General features: G+C 37.4%; 1 protein-coding gene across 2 annotated transcripts in view; it reads left to right on the top strand.

Annotated features, from left to right (window-relative positions):
* Window positions 1-5,654, top strand: part of LOC137254635 (eukaryotic translation initiation factor 2 subunit 3) — a 62,084-nt gene extending 56,430 nt beyond the window's left edge. For both annotated transcript variants that reach the window (XM_067792480.1, XM_067792474.1), the window contains 3 exons: window positions 1,946-2,163; window positions 4,536-5,191; window positions 5,265-5,654. In XM_067792480.1, coding sequence (XP_067648581.1) covers window positions 1,946-2,163; window positions 4,536-5,191; window positions 5,265-5,340 — 950 coding nt within the window. In that variant the 3' untranslated portion in view covers window positions 5,341-5,654. The remainder of the gene's footprint in view (window positions 1-1,945; window positions 2,164-4,535; window positions 5,192-5,264) is intronic.
* The last annotated feature ends 10,495 nt before the right edge of the window (window positions 5,655-16,149 follow it).

The following is a 16,149-nucleotide window of genomic DNA, read 5'->3' as shown; positions in this document are numbered from 1 at the left end:
ACGTGTCCCTACATGACACCATCCATCATTTCAGTTGCAATGTGGAACCAACGCTTCTAATACCCCCCTGTTGAAACTGCAAGTTTCTTTGAACTCCCGCTAGAGGATATTGATGACAATTTGTGAGTAGTCGCACCCATGGGATGGGGCGAAGAACTGCTACAACAGCAACAACAAGTTTTCGACGACCATACTCACGACATGGACGACGTTCTAAAATATTGGGTGTGACGCTCGCTCTTGCGCTACGAATACCCGTCAAAACACGCTCAGAGCTGCCATGGGACTTTTGGTTGTAAAGCGACAATACACCCATAAAGGAAAGAAACGAAATGCTGAACACACAGGGCATCCCAACCATATTTTCAGTTGTAATGTGGAACCAACGCCTCTAATGCTCATGTCTTTTCATCCAACCCTGTTGAACCTGCAAGTCTCCATGGACCTCCGTTCGAGGATATCGATGACAATTTGTGAGTTATCGAACCTGTTAGATGAGGCGAAGCACTGCTTCAATAAATAAAAAAATGAAAAATGTAAGGCGTGATAACCTCAAAAGAAAGCCGAGCTTCTCTTCCAATTTGCGTTGGGCTTCCTTTAATTTTTTTCTACATATTGCCGAGAGGGGACCTACTTTTTTTATGCCGACTTCGAACGACATCTGCAAGGCAGATGCGTTTTCACTGAGAACACACTCAGAGTGCTTGCCAAAGGGCGACCCCGCTTAGAAAAATTTTCTTCTAATTGGAAAACCTTGTTGCTCAAATTTTTATGTTGCTTTGCCCGGGGCGTGAGCCCAGTATCTTCGGGTGGGTAGGCGTATCACGCTCCAAAATCATTGCCTGTCAATTTATCCGTGAGGAAGATATCACACATAAGGTTACATGGAGCGTAGCGTGTCAAAAACTGCACGATCGCGTCAACGAGCTGATTAGACCTTATTAATGCCACTCCAGACCTGATAACTTCATTATTGATCATATTTTTAGAATGCGTAAAGTCTAAAGGAAGATCAAGGAAGAAGAATCACTCTTGGTGAACCATTTTGGACTAAAGAGCCAATTGAGAAACAAAATCTTTTGAACAAAAATTATGCTCTAGAACTCTCATGTCACAACCTTCTCAATAAATACATCCGAAACATCACATCAGATATGATAACGCTTTATTTTCTCTGATTCAAAAATAGGTCTTATAGGTTCTTGCCACTAAAAGTCGAAGAAAGAGAGTTTATTCACTTCGTTGGGTAAGACCAAGGATTTGGGGTCCATTGGTGCGTTAAATTGGTCTCACTTAAAGCTCAAAAAGAAGGACTGTTGAGGTTTCTTCTTGCCTAGAAACGGTTGTTGTTGCTGGCTTAATAGCGCCACATTAGCTTAAGGCGTGGTGGCAGACGGCTGATTGTGAATTTTTAACATATGTGATACCATTTTCAGGAACAGAACTGTTGACTATGGACAGTAATACTGGAATTAGAACAGGCCACATAACATCCACGACACTCTTTTTTCAAAACTCGGCAGTTGTTTGACAAGCCCTTCATGAGGGCATAAAAATGCCATTAATGCCATTGGCGTTTTTGGCTGCTGTGTAGCAAGTCACACCAGTTATCCCTGTTTCGCGATAACTGACGAAAATTGGGAGCAACAAGGGAAATCAAGTATTACTCCATCTGCATCCGCCCTTCTTATATACATCATCATTCGACCTTCGATAATTTATAAAAAACGAAAGTAATATCAGTTTGAGCTTCGATGATGAAGACGGACACATATTTCAGAGAACTTTGTAAAATTGAAAAGCAAGACACCACAAATTGAAAAAGATGTTCGGAACTAATTTCCCCGAAGATATTCAGCGCCGAAATATTGTTATTAATATATCTCATTATGTAAGCATATGAAGGGCTAAATAAGTAATGGTTTTTATTATTTTAATATTAAAGGTAACGAATCCTGCCCTCAACCTCAAACTTCTGAGCATTTGGCTGCTATTGAAATAATGAAGCTCAAACAAATCTTAATTTTGCAAAATAAAATTGATTTGGTAAAAGAGAGCCAAGCTAAAGAGCAATACGAAGAAATAACAAAATTTGTGCAGGGCACAGTAGCTGAAGGTGCACCAATTATACCAATTTCGGCTCAGCTAAAATACAATATCGATGTAAGTATGGCTATATTTATTATTTCAGGAGTTCCAAACCAATAAGTGCACCCCAATTTTTTTGAGATATGGATGGTATTGTAACGAATTTAGGAAAATTCCGTTTATTTGAAACCTTCTCCTAACGTTCGAATCGTTAAACTGTTGAAAAATAACTCCAATATTCAGTAATGGGAAATGGTCTTTATTACACTACTTTGAGCATACTTCACAACTTATTGCGTGTTTAAATCAAACTGATTACTAATTACTCAGCTTGCGCTGCTTTTATACCTTGCGTCGCTTCATTCGCATATTTCCACTCAAAATCTAGACGTTTCGCCTTCTGCTGTATCTAAATAAAAATAAAATAAATAAATGTAAAGCGCGATAACCTCCGAAGAGATCAAAGGCCGAGCTTCTCTTCCAATTTGCGTCGTGCTCCTCTTGATTTTCCCTATAAATTGGCCGGACGGGACCTACATGTTTTATGCCGACTCCGAACGGCATCTGCAAGGCAGGTGAGTTTTCACTGAGAGCTTTTCATGGCAGAAATACACTCGGAGCGCTTGCCAAACACTGCCGAGGGGCGACCCCGCTTAGAAAAATTTTCTTCTAATTGAAAAACCTTATTTCTAAAATTTTGACGTTGCTTTGCCTTGGGTCCTAACCCAGGGCATACGGTGTGGTCGGCGGAACACGCTACCATCACACCACGGTGGCCGCCTTATCTGCTGTATCTGCTGCTTGGAAATTGTGCTACATATATGAGTGTGCATGTGTGAGAACAACTTCGGCTGATGACTACATCTGTGTGGGATTCAAGGGGTTGTGTAGCGCAATATATAGCTTCTCCAACCCAATTGTCAACCTTACCTTCGAGCGGCGAATCCCGTTTCACTAACAGACGAGGCTCTGGCGACCCCAAGCTCCTCATGGAACTTGGGGGTGGGGAGGGAGGGATGGCCTGAAGGTTTAATGTGGCCATATAAATCGTTCCCGAGATGGTCGGGCCAGCACCTTAATGGTGCTGTGTTACCGGAGCGTATCGGATCTGTATCCGACAAAGGACCATCACATCGATAACACTCCCCAAAGCCTTCGGGGAGTAACTAATCGCTACAACAACAACAACAACAACAACTACATCTGTGTGTGAGTTATCTCTTCGTTGCCTTTTATATATGTGTGTAAATGATGATTGATGTGTTCATGTATATACGAGTGGCTGCTTCATGTTTCTTTATTGTTGCGTGGTTATTTATTGAGTATCAGCTTAGTGATGCTAATATTCGTCACAGTATAAAAAATGTCGTCTAATTTACATTGCGATATCCTAGGCCAGGATCACCTACTTTAGCTCGCAATACTCACTCAGCTCGGAATACTCCTTCAGAGTACTCCATGGAGCATCTAGGAGCGAGAACTTTCAAAAAATTCGTAAATTAAATTATTATGAACTGCTGACAAGCAAAGTTGGAGCTTGGCCACATACTTCATGTTGGGGTAGTAATAAGACAAAAATGGTACACATGATCCATTTTTTCCAGTACCGCTGAAATATTGGCACCAGACCTTTTATTCTGTAAATAATAAATTCTTTTCACACCAAAGTGCTCAAAATACAGTAACTTCCAAAGCAAAGCGCAATAATTACAAACAAATATCTCTCTTTACTTCAAATCCAGTTGTCCTATAAATGTTAAGTTTTGGCTGTAGGTGTGTTCTTTCATAACTGCAATAATATTTTAACGAATTTTGGGAAATTCCTAATAATTAAACACCTTATGCTAACGTTCGAATCGCTGAACTGTCGAATAAATAACCCCAATATTCAGTATTGCAAAATGATCTTTATTTATACTACTTTGGGAGTAGTACTTCACAATCACAATTATACTTCACTTAATAGCGTGTTTAAATCAAACTGATTGACTATCGCTTGCATCGCGCTGCTTTTATACTGTCAGTTAAGACTTGTTCACCTATTTCTCCTGAGGTCTAGACTTTTCATGAACTTGCGTTCTGGAACAGTTGTATCTCGTACATGTTTATTTAGCTATATGCGTGTTTATGTGTGCGTACCAACTTCTGCTCTGTGTGTGAAATAATCTCCCTGCTTCAAGCAGAAATATTCTTCGTTTCCTTGTAAATAAGTGTGGCTGCTTGCTTTATTGTGTACATGTACATAAGTGTGGCTGTTTGCTGTTTTTGTTGTTTTGATTATTTACTAACATCATAGTGATGCTAATATTCGCCACAATATAGATTTCATTTGAAAATGTGCCTCCATTTAAGACGGCACTTTTTCTCATTTATCTAGTTTTGGTTTGGAACTCCTCATATATGGTATGCATTTTAATAATTTATTGTTTGTTTTTACACGCACACAGGTATTGTGTGAATATATTACAAAAAAGATTCCGGTGCCACAACGTGATTTCAAAGCGCCTCCACGATTAATCGTTATACGTTCATTTGACGTAAACAAGCCCGGATGTGAGGTGAACGATTTAAAGGGTGGCGTAGCTGGTGGTTCCATTTTATGTGGTGTTCTCAAGGTTGGACAAGAAATTGAAGTGCGCCCTGGTGTGGTCACAAAGGATAGTGAAGGCAATATTACTTGTAGACCAATTTTTTCGCGTATCGTCTCATTGTATGCTGAGCAAAATGAGTTACAATATGCAGTGCCCGGTGGTTTGATTGGTGTCGGTACGAAAATAGATCCGACATTATGTCGTGCTGACCGTCTTGTTGGGCAGGTGCTGGGTGCCGTTGGTAATTTGCCTGATATTTACATTGAATTGGAAATTTCATACTACCTCTTGCGACGATTATTGGGTGTGCGTACGGATGGTGATAAAAAGGGTGCACGAGTTGAAAAATTGCAAAGAAATGAAATTTTATTAGTAAATATTGGTTCGTTGAGCACAGGTGGTCGGATATCGGCTACAAAGGGTGATTTAGCAAAAATTGTGCTCACTACACCAGTATGCACTGAGAAGGGCGAGAAAATTGCTTTAAGTCGTCGTGTGGAGAAGCATTGGCGGTGTGTATTTTGATATCCAACAAATAAACGATTTCACAATTTTTTTTTTAATTCTTTTAAATGGTTTTTACAGTTTAATTGGATGGGGTCAAATCTTTGGTGGTAAAACTATACAGCCTGTATTGGACAGCAAACCCGTAAAAAAGTAAAGTCAGTCGTTGTCATCGCCAGCTACAGTAACAGGTCGCAACATATTTGTTAAACGCGAACGAAGCAGACTTACCAGTCTTAATTTTTTTTATATATAGTATATATATAAATTATTAACAGCAATTATTTTGTTAGTTTTCATTTTGCATACAATTAAAGGAGGGACTAAACCATTTAGCATTGCTGAAATGCAAAAAAGGCGAAAAATATATAAAACATATTTAATTACAATTATTATTAAAGCAATTAACATTTGTTATTTAAAAAGGCAAATAAAGAAAAGGAAATGCATACATTTTTACACACAACTTTATGTTGGTTTTGTTTTATTTTTGAGACATTTTCTAATGTAGCGGTAAGTATACAGTCCTACACTGAATACGCTACCAAAAACCCACAAGCCGGACACGCCAATGAGGCCCATCATTAATTTTAAATCTGCACCATGTTACAAACTCTCCAAATATTTAAAAACGGTATTGAAAGATACTCTGGAGCTAAGGAACGAATATGCAATAGCTAACACAACAGAACTAATAGAGAAACTTGAGACCGTAGAGCTAACAAAGAACAGCAAGTTGCTATCTTTTGACATAAAATATTTATACCCATCAATACCACTATCGGAGACTTTGGACATAGTTAGCTCAACAATAGTTCATAATACAAAAAATAAAGTGAAAAGTATGCAAATCACAAATACGCTAAGAACCACTTTACGTCAAAACTATTTTCAATGCAACAATAAAATATATAGACAAACAGACGGTCTTGGAATGGGAAGCCCCACATCAGCCATTCTTGTGGAAGTGTTCATGCGAAATCTAGAAGAAAAGTACATGCAGGAGCTGAAGTCCAAATTAGGCGTGTCATTTTATGCTAGATACGTGGATGACATAATATGCGTTTTAACTACTAATAACGAAGAGCTTTTACTGGAGTACCTCAATAAGCATCACGAAAATATAAAATTTACAATGGAAACCAAAAAAGACGGAGGAATCAACTATCTAGACCTCACGATAAATATTGATAAAGAAGCCAAAAGATTTAACTATGACATATATAGAAAGTCAACGGCCACCGACACAATAATACATAATACCTCAAATCACCTCAACAGCATAAAAATGCAGCATTAAGGCATTTGGTACATAGACTTGAAAGAACACCTCTTACACAAGAGGCATATAAGAGAGAACCTGAGGTCATATACAAGATCGCTGCAAACTACGGATATAAAAAAGCACTAGTAGATAGGATCAGAAAGACAAATGGAGAACCAAAAAGAAATAATGAAAAGGAAAATAATAGCTGGACAACTATGACATATACTGGAAAAGCAACATATAAATTGGCAAACTGCTTTAAAAAATACAACCACCCCTATTCTGCATTTCGATTACGTTCCCGTTCTCCGCTCCGCTTTAATCGAAGTTTGGTATTCTGCATTACGACGGAATCGTAAAGAGAAGAGGAAGAGCAAATGATTTTTCGAAATCATCTGTTGGTACGGAATGTGTGAACATTGGAACAAAATAAATTAAAGCAAATTTGTAAAAAACACTGAAAAACGTTTATATTTTATTATCCACGCCATTTTGTACAAAAAAAAGCAATAGAATATATTGCCGCAGTGTTATATTTTTTTGAGTGAAGTGCTTTCATAATTGTAAGTGTGTTTTTGTCGTTCTTTTGGCCAATTCCCTGCCGTGGCCACCAAGTTTTGTTAAAACGGATTCCTGCACGAATATAGTTGACATTTTCTGAATTTTAAGGATGCTAATTTCATTGCACTGGCCTAAAATACTTTATAAAGGTTTATTTATTCCTTCCGCAAGGATTGTTTACGTTTTCGCTTCACCTTCCTCTACGCCGGCAGCTTGCTTTGGCATATAACTAGACCCAACGAACAGACACAAATTATAGCTGTCTATTATAATGGAATCAATAGCCGCGGCATATTTGTGGAGTTGGAAAGCAACGTATACGAAAATGGCCAGACGAGAATGGAAAGGCAAATATTGCGACATTTGTGTAATCCATTTGAGTTTGAGATGAGTGACGAATTGTAAGAAATTGAACTTAAAAGTGGTAAAGTTTGAAGCCTTATTCTCTTATTTAGGTTCAAAAAAAACTCTCGACTTAACAAGGATGCTTTCAAGTATGTGTTAGATACTTTTGCGGGGCAAATACGTCCAAGGACTTCGACATCGACATGTTGTTTTTGACCTGGAAACATATAAAAAACAATCATCATCAAGCCTTCTACGTTTCTTAACAAGTTTTACTTACATTTTTGTTAAAATTCTGTTATAAATTAATAAAAAAAATAAAAAGAAAATATTTTTCCGCTAACTAATTTGCAACTTAGAAAAAAACTACGATCTAAATGCAGAATACAAAAAATCGAACGATTCGAAGTTGGATCGAAAGAGATTGGAACACAGAATACCAAAATTGCCAAATCGAAAAAATTCCAATCCAAGTCGAAATGCAGAATAGGGCTGAACATTAACACACCATTCAAAACATCGAACAATCTAGAGCGAAAACTAAGAACTAGCACTAACTCAGAGGTCCGTTTAGCAGCCACGGTGTATACAAGTTTACCTGCGGATGCCAACATAGTTACATAGGACAAACAGGACGGCAAATAAGAACGAGGTTCAGAGAACATATTAGAGATTACAACAAAAAAATATGGAATCCAAACATTATACCAGAATCTAACTTCGCGAATCACATGGTCGAGAATGAATGTTCCCCAGCAAACATCAATAAAACAGTTAGGGTTCTTCACATACAAGCAAAAGGCCGTCGTCTCAACGTACTCGAAAACATGGAAATCTGCAAACAGAAAACATTCGACGGTAGAATAATAAACGAACAGATAAACACAATTTCTGACACAATAATCGAGCCTTTAAAACTTTTTTACAAGAAACAAAGTAATCACACAGGTACAACAGACAAACACACAACAACAAATAAACAAAACAACGCACCAAAATAACAAAACCCACAAAGAAGGTCAAACGACAAAAATTACGGATTTTTACCTGTCTCAGTCAGCCACACAAATCGACCAGTAAAAACCCTCGGTTCTGAATGAACACACAGCACATACACATAACTAAATTTACACAAGCATCAATTTTGACAATACCTGCTCATGTACCTACGAACTATAAATACAAGACAAACGACAACAATAGATGAGAACGAAAATGATGATGACACAACGCCGAAACCGGTTCGTCTCAAAACCAAATTTGACAAGGGATGACGGAAAATCGTTCCAATATACATTACATTGTGAATGAAACTAAGTGTGGTATCTTCTGCATAGACGTCAAATTCCAAAGTGATTGGATCGTCTGATTTGTAATTGACTATCGCTGTCTCATTCTGTATCTCTTTCTATCACCCGCTGAAGATAGGCGGCCCTATGCGCCGCCATATTCAACATCCTGTCAAAACGCTGCCAAAATGCTAAAAAGTGGCCATATTAGATACAGATACAGATAAGATATCACACTTAGTTTCATTCACAATGATATATTATTCAGTCGATTTTTTGCAAACGTATTTTCAATCATTTATTTTTTCTTTACAAAGCGTTTGTATCTCAATGAACATGACTACTACCAAAGATTTTTGATAAATAAAGATGTTGCATGCGCGAACTTCGGTGGAAAGCAGCGGAACTGCACAAAATTCTAGTAGGTCACTTCCACCACACCACAAACTTTAACATAATTTAAGCACACAAAATACACTGATTGGAGTTTTAGAGAGTAAAAGTTAAAATTCTCAACAGATTAGTTGTATAAAAAATGTACAAATAACACTGGTTTACAGCCAAAATGCACCAGAGACGCCATTATGAAATTCCTATTTAAAATCCCCCCTGATTTGGAAAATCAAGGTTATTTTTAATTCTATGGTAACGTTTTTGAGATATTTACGAATAACGGTTTCTTCAAAAAAAAAAAAAAAAAAATTGGATCAACTTAATCATATATATCTCAAGAACGAATTGAGCAATTCCAAAACGGTTCAAGCTTTTAAAAGGTAATACAATTTTATATAAATTGTGCATACAACACTTTTTGCTAGGCCCTGCAGATTCAAAGATAACGAACAATCATTACGGATTTTTTCCATTTTTTTTTTTGTAAAAATATAAAAAAATTTGTACTTTGCGAGGCAGGACCTCGAAAACTTTATTTTTTTGCAGATTTGTTTTTTCTCTCTAAGCTATTACATTCACTTGGATTGTATGCTGACTTGTAATGAAGAAATTTCTATGCATTCTTCGTAATAGAGATTTTAAAATTTCGCGAAGGTTCGTGTAAAATACATATATACATACATATGTAAGTTCATACTTTTACATATATATGTACATGTAGATCGTTTTGTCGCACGCGTCAGTCGATTATTCTTTTCGCAATTAAAAACTGCAATATAACAATCGAATACGACACAAAATATGTTAGCAAGAATTTTTGTTGAATAGGGATAATGTTTATAACAGTGCTTCGAGAAATTTTGTTATTGAATGGGCAAGGCGTAATAAACTTCAATTGCCAAGTCTGAAGTTCCTTCATATTTACAAACGCAACATCTTGGTTGATTGTGGCGATATTTTGGATTGCTAAGCTTGTGTTAAACGCATCTATATGAAAAATGTCATTGAGCCGCGGCCTTAAGAATAAGAATTCAACATTTGTTTGGTTTTTCAGTGCGAGTTTAAAATCCGGTCAAAGTTAACTAGAGTTTAACCTTCTCAATTCGTTTGATAACATAAAATTTTGTTGCTCATCTCAGCTTAAGCTGTCAAAGTGGAAGAGTTAAATTCTAGTCAACTTTAAAGTTAGTTTAAACTCGCACTGAAAAACCGGGCGAGTACCGAAGAAGATTTAACGATGAGCTATACTCAGACATCAACATAGTCCAGCGAATTAAAACGCAGCGGCTGCGCTGGCTAGGCCATGTTATGCGAATGAGGCTCCGGCCAAGAAAGTATTTTTATCGGAACCCGCCTATGGAAGCAGAGGTAGTGGGCGGCCCCACTCCGTTGGAAGTAGAGATATACTCCGCCGCCGATTTTGGTCGTTTTTCGCACGCCGTCGCCGAATGTCAAAAATGTCGGCGCGGCGGCGGCGTCCGGCGCGTTACTATATTTTCTACTCGTTTAAGACTGTTTAGGACATTTATTGTTCATGTCGAAAATTGGTCTGATATGGTCGAAAGTGGTATCAACGGATGCGCATCACTGCCCAGCTATAAGAAACTAATTGCGAAATTTAACTCTTTCTAACTGTTCAAAAGTTATTTAAAAACAGGCGTCTTCGATGTCAGCTTAACACGGACTTTGCATCACCCAATTCACCAAGTTATTAGAAAGAAAACACTAAGCGAAAAGTTATATAAAAAATTTATATGCTCACTTTGCATATTTTTTTCAAAAAATTAATAATGAAGAATGAATTCAAATAAAATGACCCAAGCGAACATGTTTTAAATTGTCCTTAAGTTGTTAAAAAAAAGAAGCAAAATACCCCAATAAGGTGCCGATTTAACAAAAAAAATTATATTGCGATTGGCTGAAAGAATAAGCGAAGAATAAGTGACGCAAAATCCATTAGTAGGTTCTAGGGACAGGCATAAACACTCATTTCAAATGATTCTTACCTAATACTTAAGTTGAGGATATATGTATGTACGTATGAGAAGAGTTTGAGAAATCACTTGGGCTTACATTCAAACATCTGTTGTTTATTTGCGAAACTATAAATAGCGTCTGAAATGTTAATTTTGATTTTCACACTTCATCCTTCAACACCCAAATATCCCGGTTTGAAAGTTGGCGGCCCTATCCAAACTAGTCCCTTGGAGTGAATCACATTGATTATTGCCTATCAACCAAGTTTAAATATCACCTACACGTTACGGCTCCTTTTACAAATGTGAAAATGTAGGCACATATATTTACCAGGTGAGGCGTTGTCCTTCGCAAGAACACTCAAAGTGGTGAAGCAAAAGCTTTCCCACGACAGTCGAACTAATGACCGTGTGTGCTACTACCCTAAAGTAATGGATAGTCGAACTAGTCTGAAAACTGAAGCTACGCGGTCATCCATAATGAGCTCTTATATCATGAGGCTGGAAAACAGCAGTTAACATCTTTCAACTTAAAATCGGGCCGACTTTCATTCTAAAATATCGTTTTGATTTAACGATGACTATTGAAATCAATGTTGTGAACACAGACGTATGCAAACTTTGGTCTACATTTTAAAAATTCTACTCAGGGTCCTTGTAAAATTTTAATTATGTAGATGCGCCGAGGATTATACGATTTTTACCCATTACGCAATAACATCCACTTAGACTGCCACTTAGCATCCGTTGGAGTCTTCAGAGCTACACCTAGAGCTTCTAGGAAAGTGGCGTCGACGAAGGTATCAGTTCGAAGTCGCAGTCCTATAGCTTCTGTGCTGGCATATGGTGTGAGGGTCAGGAGGCGTGTTAGCGACTGGTGGTCGGGATTGTTACTGTTCGCACATCGGAAATTGTAGCTCGAAAAAACTGAATGCGCCCTGTGCCACGAGAGTCATGAGTATTAATAGACCTTTAATAGTAACCGTAAGTCGCCTTTGTGCGTGACCGCCAAGGAGCCACAAATGATTTAAAGAAATTGTGTTCGCGTTATCCCTAGGTGAATCTACGCTTTGCACGAGATATACAGACAAAAGTGTGACTATTTTATGTATCTCTATATCCTTTCAGCAGACGCAGCAGTACCAATTCCAAAGACCGGGGTTAGGTTCGAAGCCTCTCTGGAGTAAACGAACGAGGGACAATCCCTCCGCAAGGAGCTATTCCTGAAAATTTCTGAACAGTCTGCGAGATCTTGAGGCAAAAATCACGGATCTTTCCAAAATGGCCAACACGTTGATTTCCTTTAATACATACAAACAAAACCTTTCATAAATATTATTTTTTTAAACCGGCGCCGTCGCAGCCGGTATATAATAGAGCCTACGCCGCCGCCGCCGATAAAGTGATCGGCGTAAATCTCTAGTTGGAAGGACCAGGTGCAAAACAATTTAAACTCCCTTGGTGCAGGGATGCACCTTAACGTTAAGCTAATCGTTTATCAAAATAAATATTATCGATAAAGAAATTATCAAGATAAATTGTATCTCGTTTTTAACCGAAACGAAAAGCTTTCGTTAATGTTAAAAACGTTGACAAAAACGTGATACTTTATGTTTGAATTATGCTGGCAATGCTATAGCCATGGTGAAGCCGTAAGGTGGTAACAGCGAGCGGACATACACACAAACTCCATGTAATTTGTTTGTGTAATTCGTTGGTGGTAATATCAAAAATACTCTGAGAAATGTTCGTACTGTCAAAATTCATGAGAAAAGTTGCAATCAGCTTGGCTAATGCTTTCACCTTTAATGACTCCGCCATCAATCAGCTTTGCCAGCATAGTTTGAAATTAATAATCAACATAAACGATTTGATATGGCAGAAATCGAAACAAAATCATTTGACGTTCTTAACGTTAATAAACGAAACGAAATGACTTTGTTTCGTTTATTAACGTTAATTATCGTAACGAAATGATATCGGTTCGTTGGTTAAGTATGCCTGCCTTGGTGTGACCAATTGGCGCCGGTTGGCAGAGAGGAGCGACTGGCGTGCCTTGTTGGACGGCCATAACCGTTTAAACGGTTAAGCGCCAATTAAGTAAGAAAAACCGGGCCTAAGTAGCATTGCTACGCAACGACTAAGTAGCTATAGCTCACGTCACCGTTATTTTATGTAGTATCACCAAGTAAGCTTCCCCTACCAGCAAACCTAAGTAGCATTATTGCAATAAAAATGAAAATAAATAAAAACTTTGCGCGATATACCTCCGAGGTTAATTTGCGTTGTGCTCATTTTTAATTTTTCCTTAACATGCGCGGGACATGTTTTACGCCGACTTCGAAAAGCTGCTGAATTTCATTGAGGAGCTTTTCATTGCAGAAATACAATCGGAGTGTTTTCCCAAACGCTGCCAAGGGTCGACCTTGCTCAGAGAAACTTTTCTATTGAAAAAACTTGTTTCCAAATTTTTTATGTTGCTTTGGCCGGGAATTGAACTCTTCGTCGTGGTTGTTGTTGTATAAACAGTGCTTCGCCCCATTCACAAATTGTCATCAAAGTCCTCTAACGGGAGTCCAAGGAAACTGGCTGTTTAAACAGAGGCGGACCATAGGGAGATAGGTTCCACATTACAATTGAAAAGATGGTTGGTGTCATGTGGGGACACATCGCATGCAGGACATACATTACTTATGTCGCGGTTGATTCTAGACAAGTAACAGTTTAACCTGTTACAGTACCCAGAGCAAAGTTGGGCTAGGGTGACTCGTGTCCACCTCCCCTTGGTAGTATGCTTTCTTCTTCTGCAAGAGTGGGATATTTAACCCTATTCTGCATTTCGACTTGGATTGGAATTTTTTCGATTTGGCAATTATGGTATTCTGTGTTCCAATCTCTTTCGATCCAACTTCGAATCGTTCGATTTTGTGTGTTCTGTTTTTCGATCGTAATTCCGTTTTTCTAAGTTGCAAATTTGTTGGCGGAAAAATATTTTCTTTTTATTTTTTTATTAATTTATAACAGAATTTTAACAAAGATGTAAGTAAAATTTGTTAAGAAACGTAAAACGCTTGAAGATAATTGTTTTTTATATGTTCCCAGGCCAAAACCAACATGTCGATGTCGAAGTCCTTGGACGTATTTGCCCCGCAAAAGTGTCTAACACATACTTGAAAGCATCCTTATTAAGTCGAAAGTTTTTTTTTGAACCTAAATAAGAAACTAAGTCATTAAACTTTACCACTTTTAAGTTCAATTTCTTACAAATCGTCACTCATCTCAAATTGATTACACAAACTTCGCAATATTTGCCTTTCCATTCTCGCCTGGCCATTTTCGTATACGTTGCTTTCCAACTCCACAAATAATGCTGCGGCTTTTGGCTCCAGTATAATAGACAGCTATAATTTGTGTCTGTTCGTTGGGTCCAGTTATATGCCAAAGCAAGCTGTCGGAGTAGAGGAAGGTGAAGCGAAAACGTAAACAATCCTTGCGGAAAGAATAAATAAATCTTCATGAAGTATTTTAGTCCAGTGCACTGAAATTAGCATCCCTAAAATTCAGAAAATGTCAACTATATTCGTGCAGGAATCCGTTTTAACAAAACTTGGCAGGGAATTTGCCAAAAGAACGACAAGAACACACATACGATTATGAAAGCACTTCACTCAAAAAATATAACACTGCGGCAATATATTCCATGATGGAATTATAGAAGGTGGCGGATGTAAGCAGTTTCTCGCTCTAACGCCGCCATCTTGAACGCCCTTAGAAATAAGAATGTTGTCGCTTCACAAAACTCCTTTTTTATTCAATGGAAACGTGTATGTAAAACATTACAAATCGTTTTTTCTAAAAAAATATACAACGGCATCACTTTTTTCTCAAATTCCGTTTTCTGTTGACTTTTCTATTATTCAAACTTATGACAATTCTTATACAATAATTTTGTTAATTCAACAAAATTATTAAAATCTGCACATTTTAGGCGTTAAATGCTGGTAAGATGTATTTTTCAATTATTCAGCCCTATTCTGCATTTCGACTTGGATTGGAATTTTTTCGATTTGGCGATTTTGGTATTCTGTGTTCCAATCTCTTTCGATCCAACTTCGAATCGTTCGATTTTGTGTATTCTGCATTTCGATCGTAGTTCCGTTTTTCTAAGTTGAAAATTGGTTGGCGGAAAAATATTTTCTTTTTATTTTTTTTATTAATTTATAACAGAATTTTAGCAAAAATATAAGTAAAACTTGTTGACAAACGTAAAAGGTTTGATTATGATTTTTTTTTTATATGTTTCCAGGTCAAAAACAACATGTCGATGTCGAAGTCCTTGGACGTATTTGCCCCGCAAATGTATTTAACACATACTTGAAAGCATCCTTATTGAGTCGAACGTTTTTTTGAACCTAAATAAGAATATAAGTCATTAAACTTTACCACTTTTAAGTTAAATATCTTACAATTCACTCCTCTCAAATGGATTACACAAATCTCGCAATATTTGCCTTTCCATTCTCGCTTGGCCATTTTCGTATGCGTTGCTTTCCAACTCCACAAATAATGCCGAGGCTGTTGCTTCCATTATAATAGACAGTTATAATTTGTCTGTTTGTTGGGTCCAGTTATATGCCAAAGCATGCTGTCGGAGTAGAGGAAGTTGAAGCGAAAACGTAAACAATCCTTGCGGAAAGAATAAATAAATCTTCATAAAGTATTTTAGGCCACTGCAATGAAATTAGCATCCATAAAATTCAGAAAATGTCAACTATATTCGTGCAGGAATCCGTTTTAACAAAACTTGGTGGCCACGGCAGGGAATTGGACAAAAGAACAACAAAAACACACTTACAATTATGTAAGCTCTTCACTCAAAAAAATATAACTCGGCGGCAATATATTCTATTCCTTTTCTTTGTACAAAATGGCTTGGATAATAAAATATTAACGTTTTTCAGTGTTTTTTACAAATTTTCTTTAATTTATTTTGTTCCATTGTTCACACATTCCGTACTAACAGCTGATTTCGAAAAATCATTTGCTCTTCCTCTTCTCGTTACGATTCCGTCGTAATGCAGAATACCGAACTTCGATTTAAGCGGAGCGTAGAACGGGAACGTAATCGAAATGCA

The sequence above is a fragment of the Eurosta solidaginis genome, chromosome 1 (genome assembly GCF_040869045.1).
Source record: "Eurosta solidaginis isolate ZX-2024a chromosome 1, ASM4086904v1, whole genome shotgun sequence".
Classification (NCBI taxonomy): domain Eukaryota; kingdom Metazoa; phylum Arthropoda; class Insecta; order Diptera; family Tephritidae; genus Eurosta; species Eurosta solidaginis.
The sequence above is the reverse complement of the archived record's forward strand: the minus strand, read 5'-3'. Positions and strand labels throughout refer to the sequence as shown.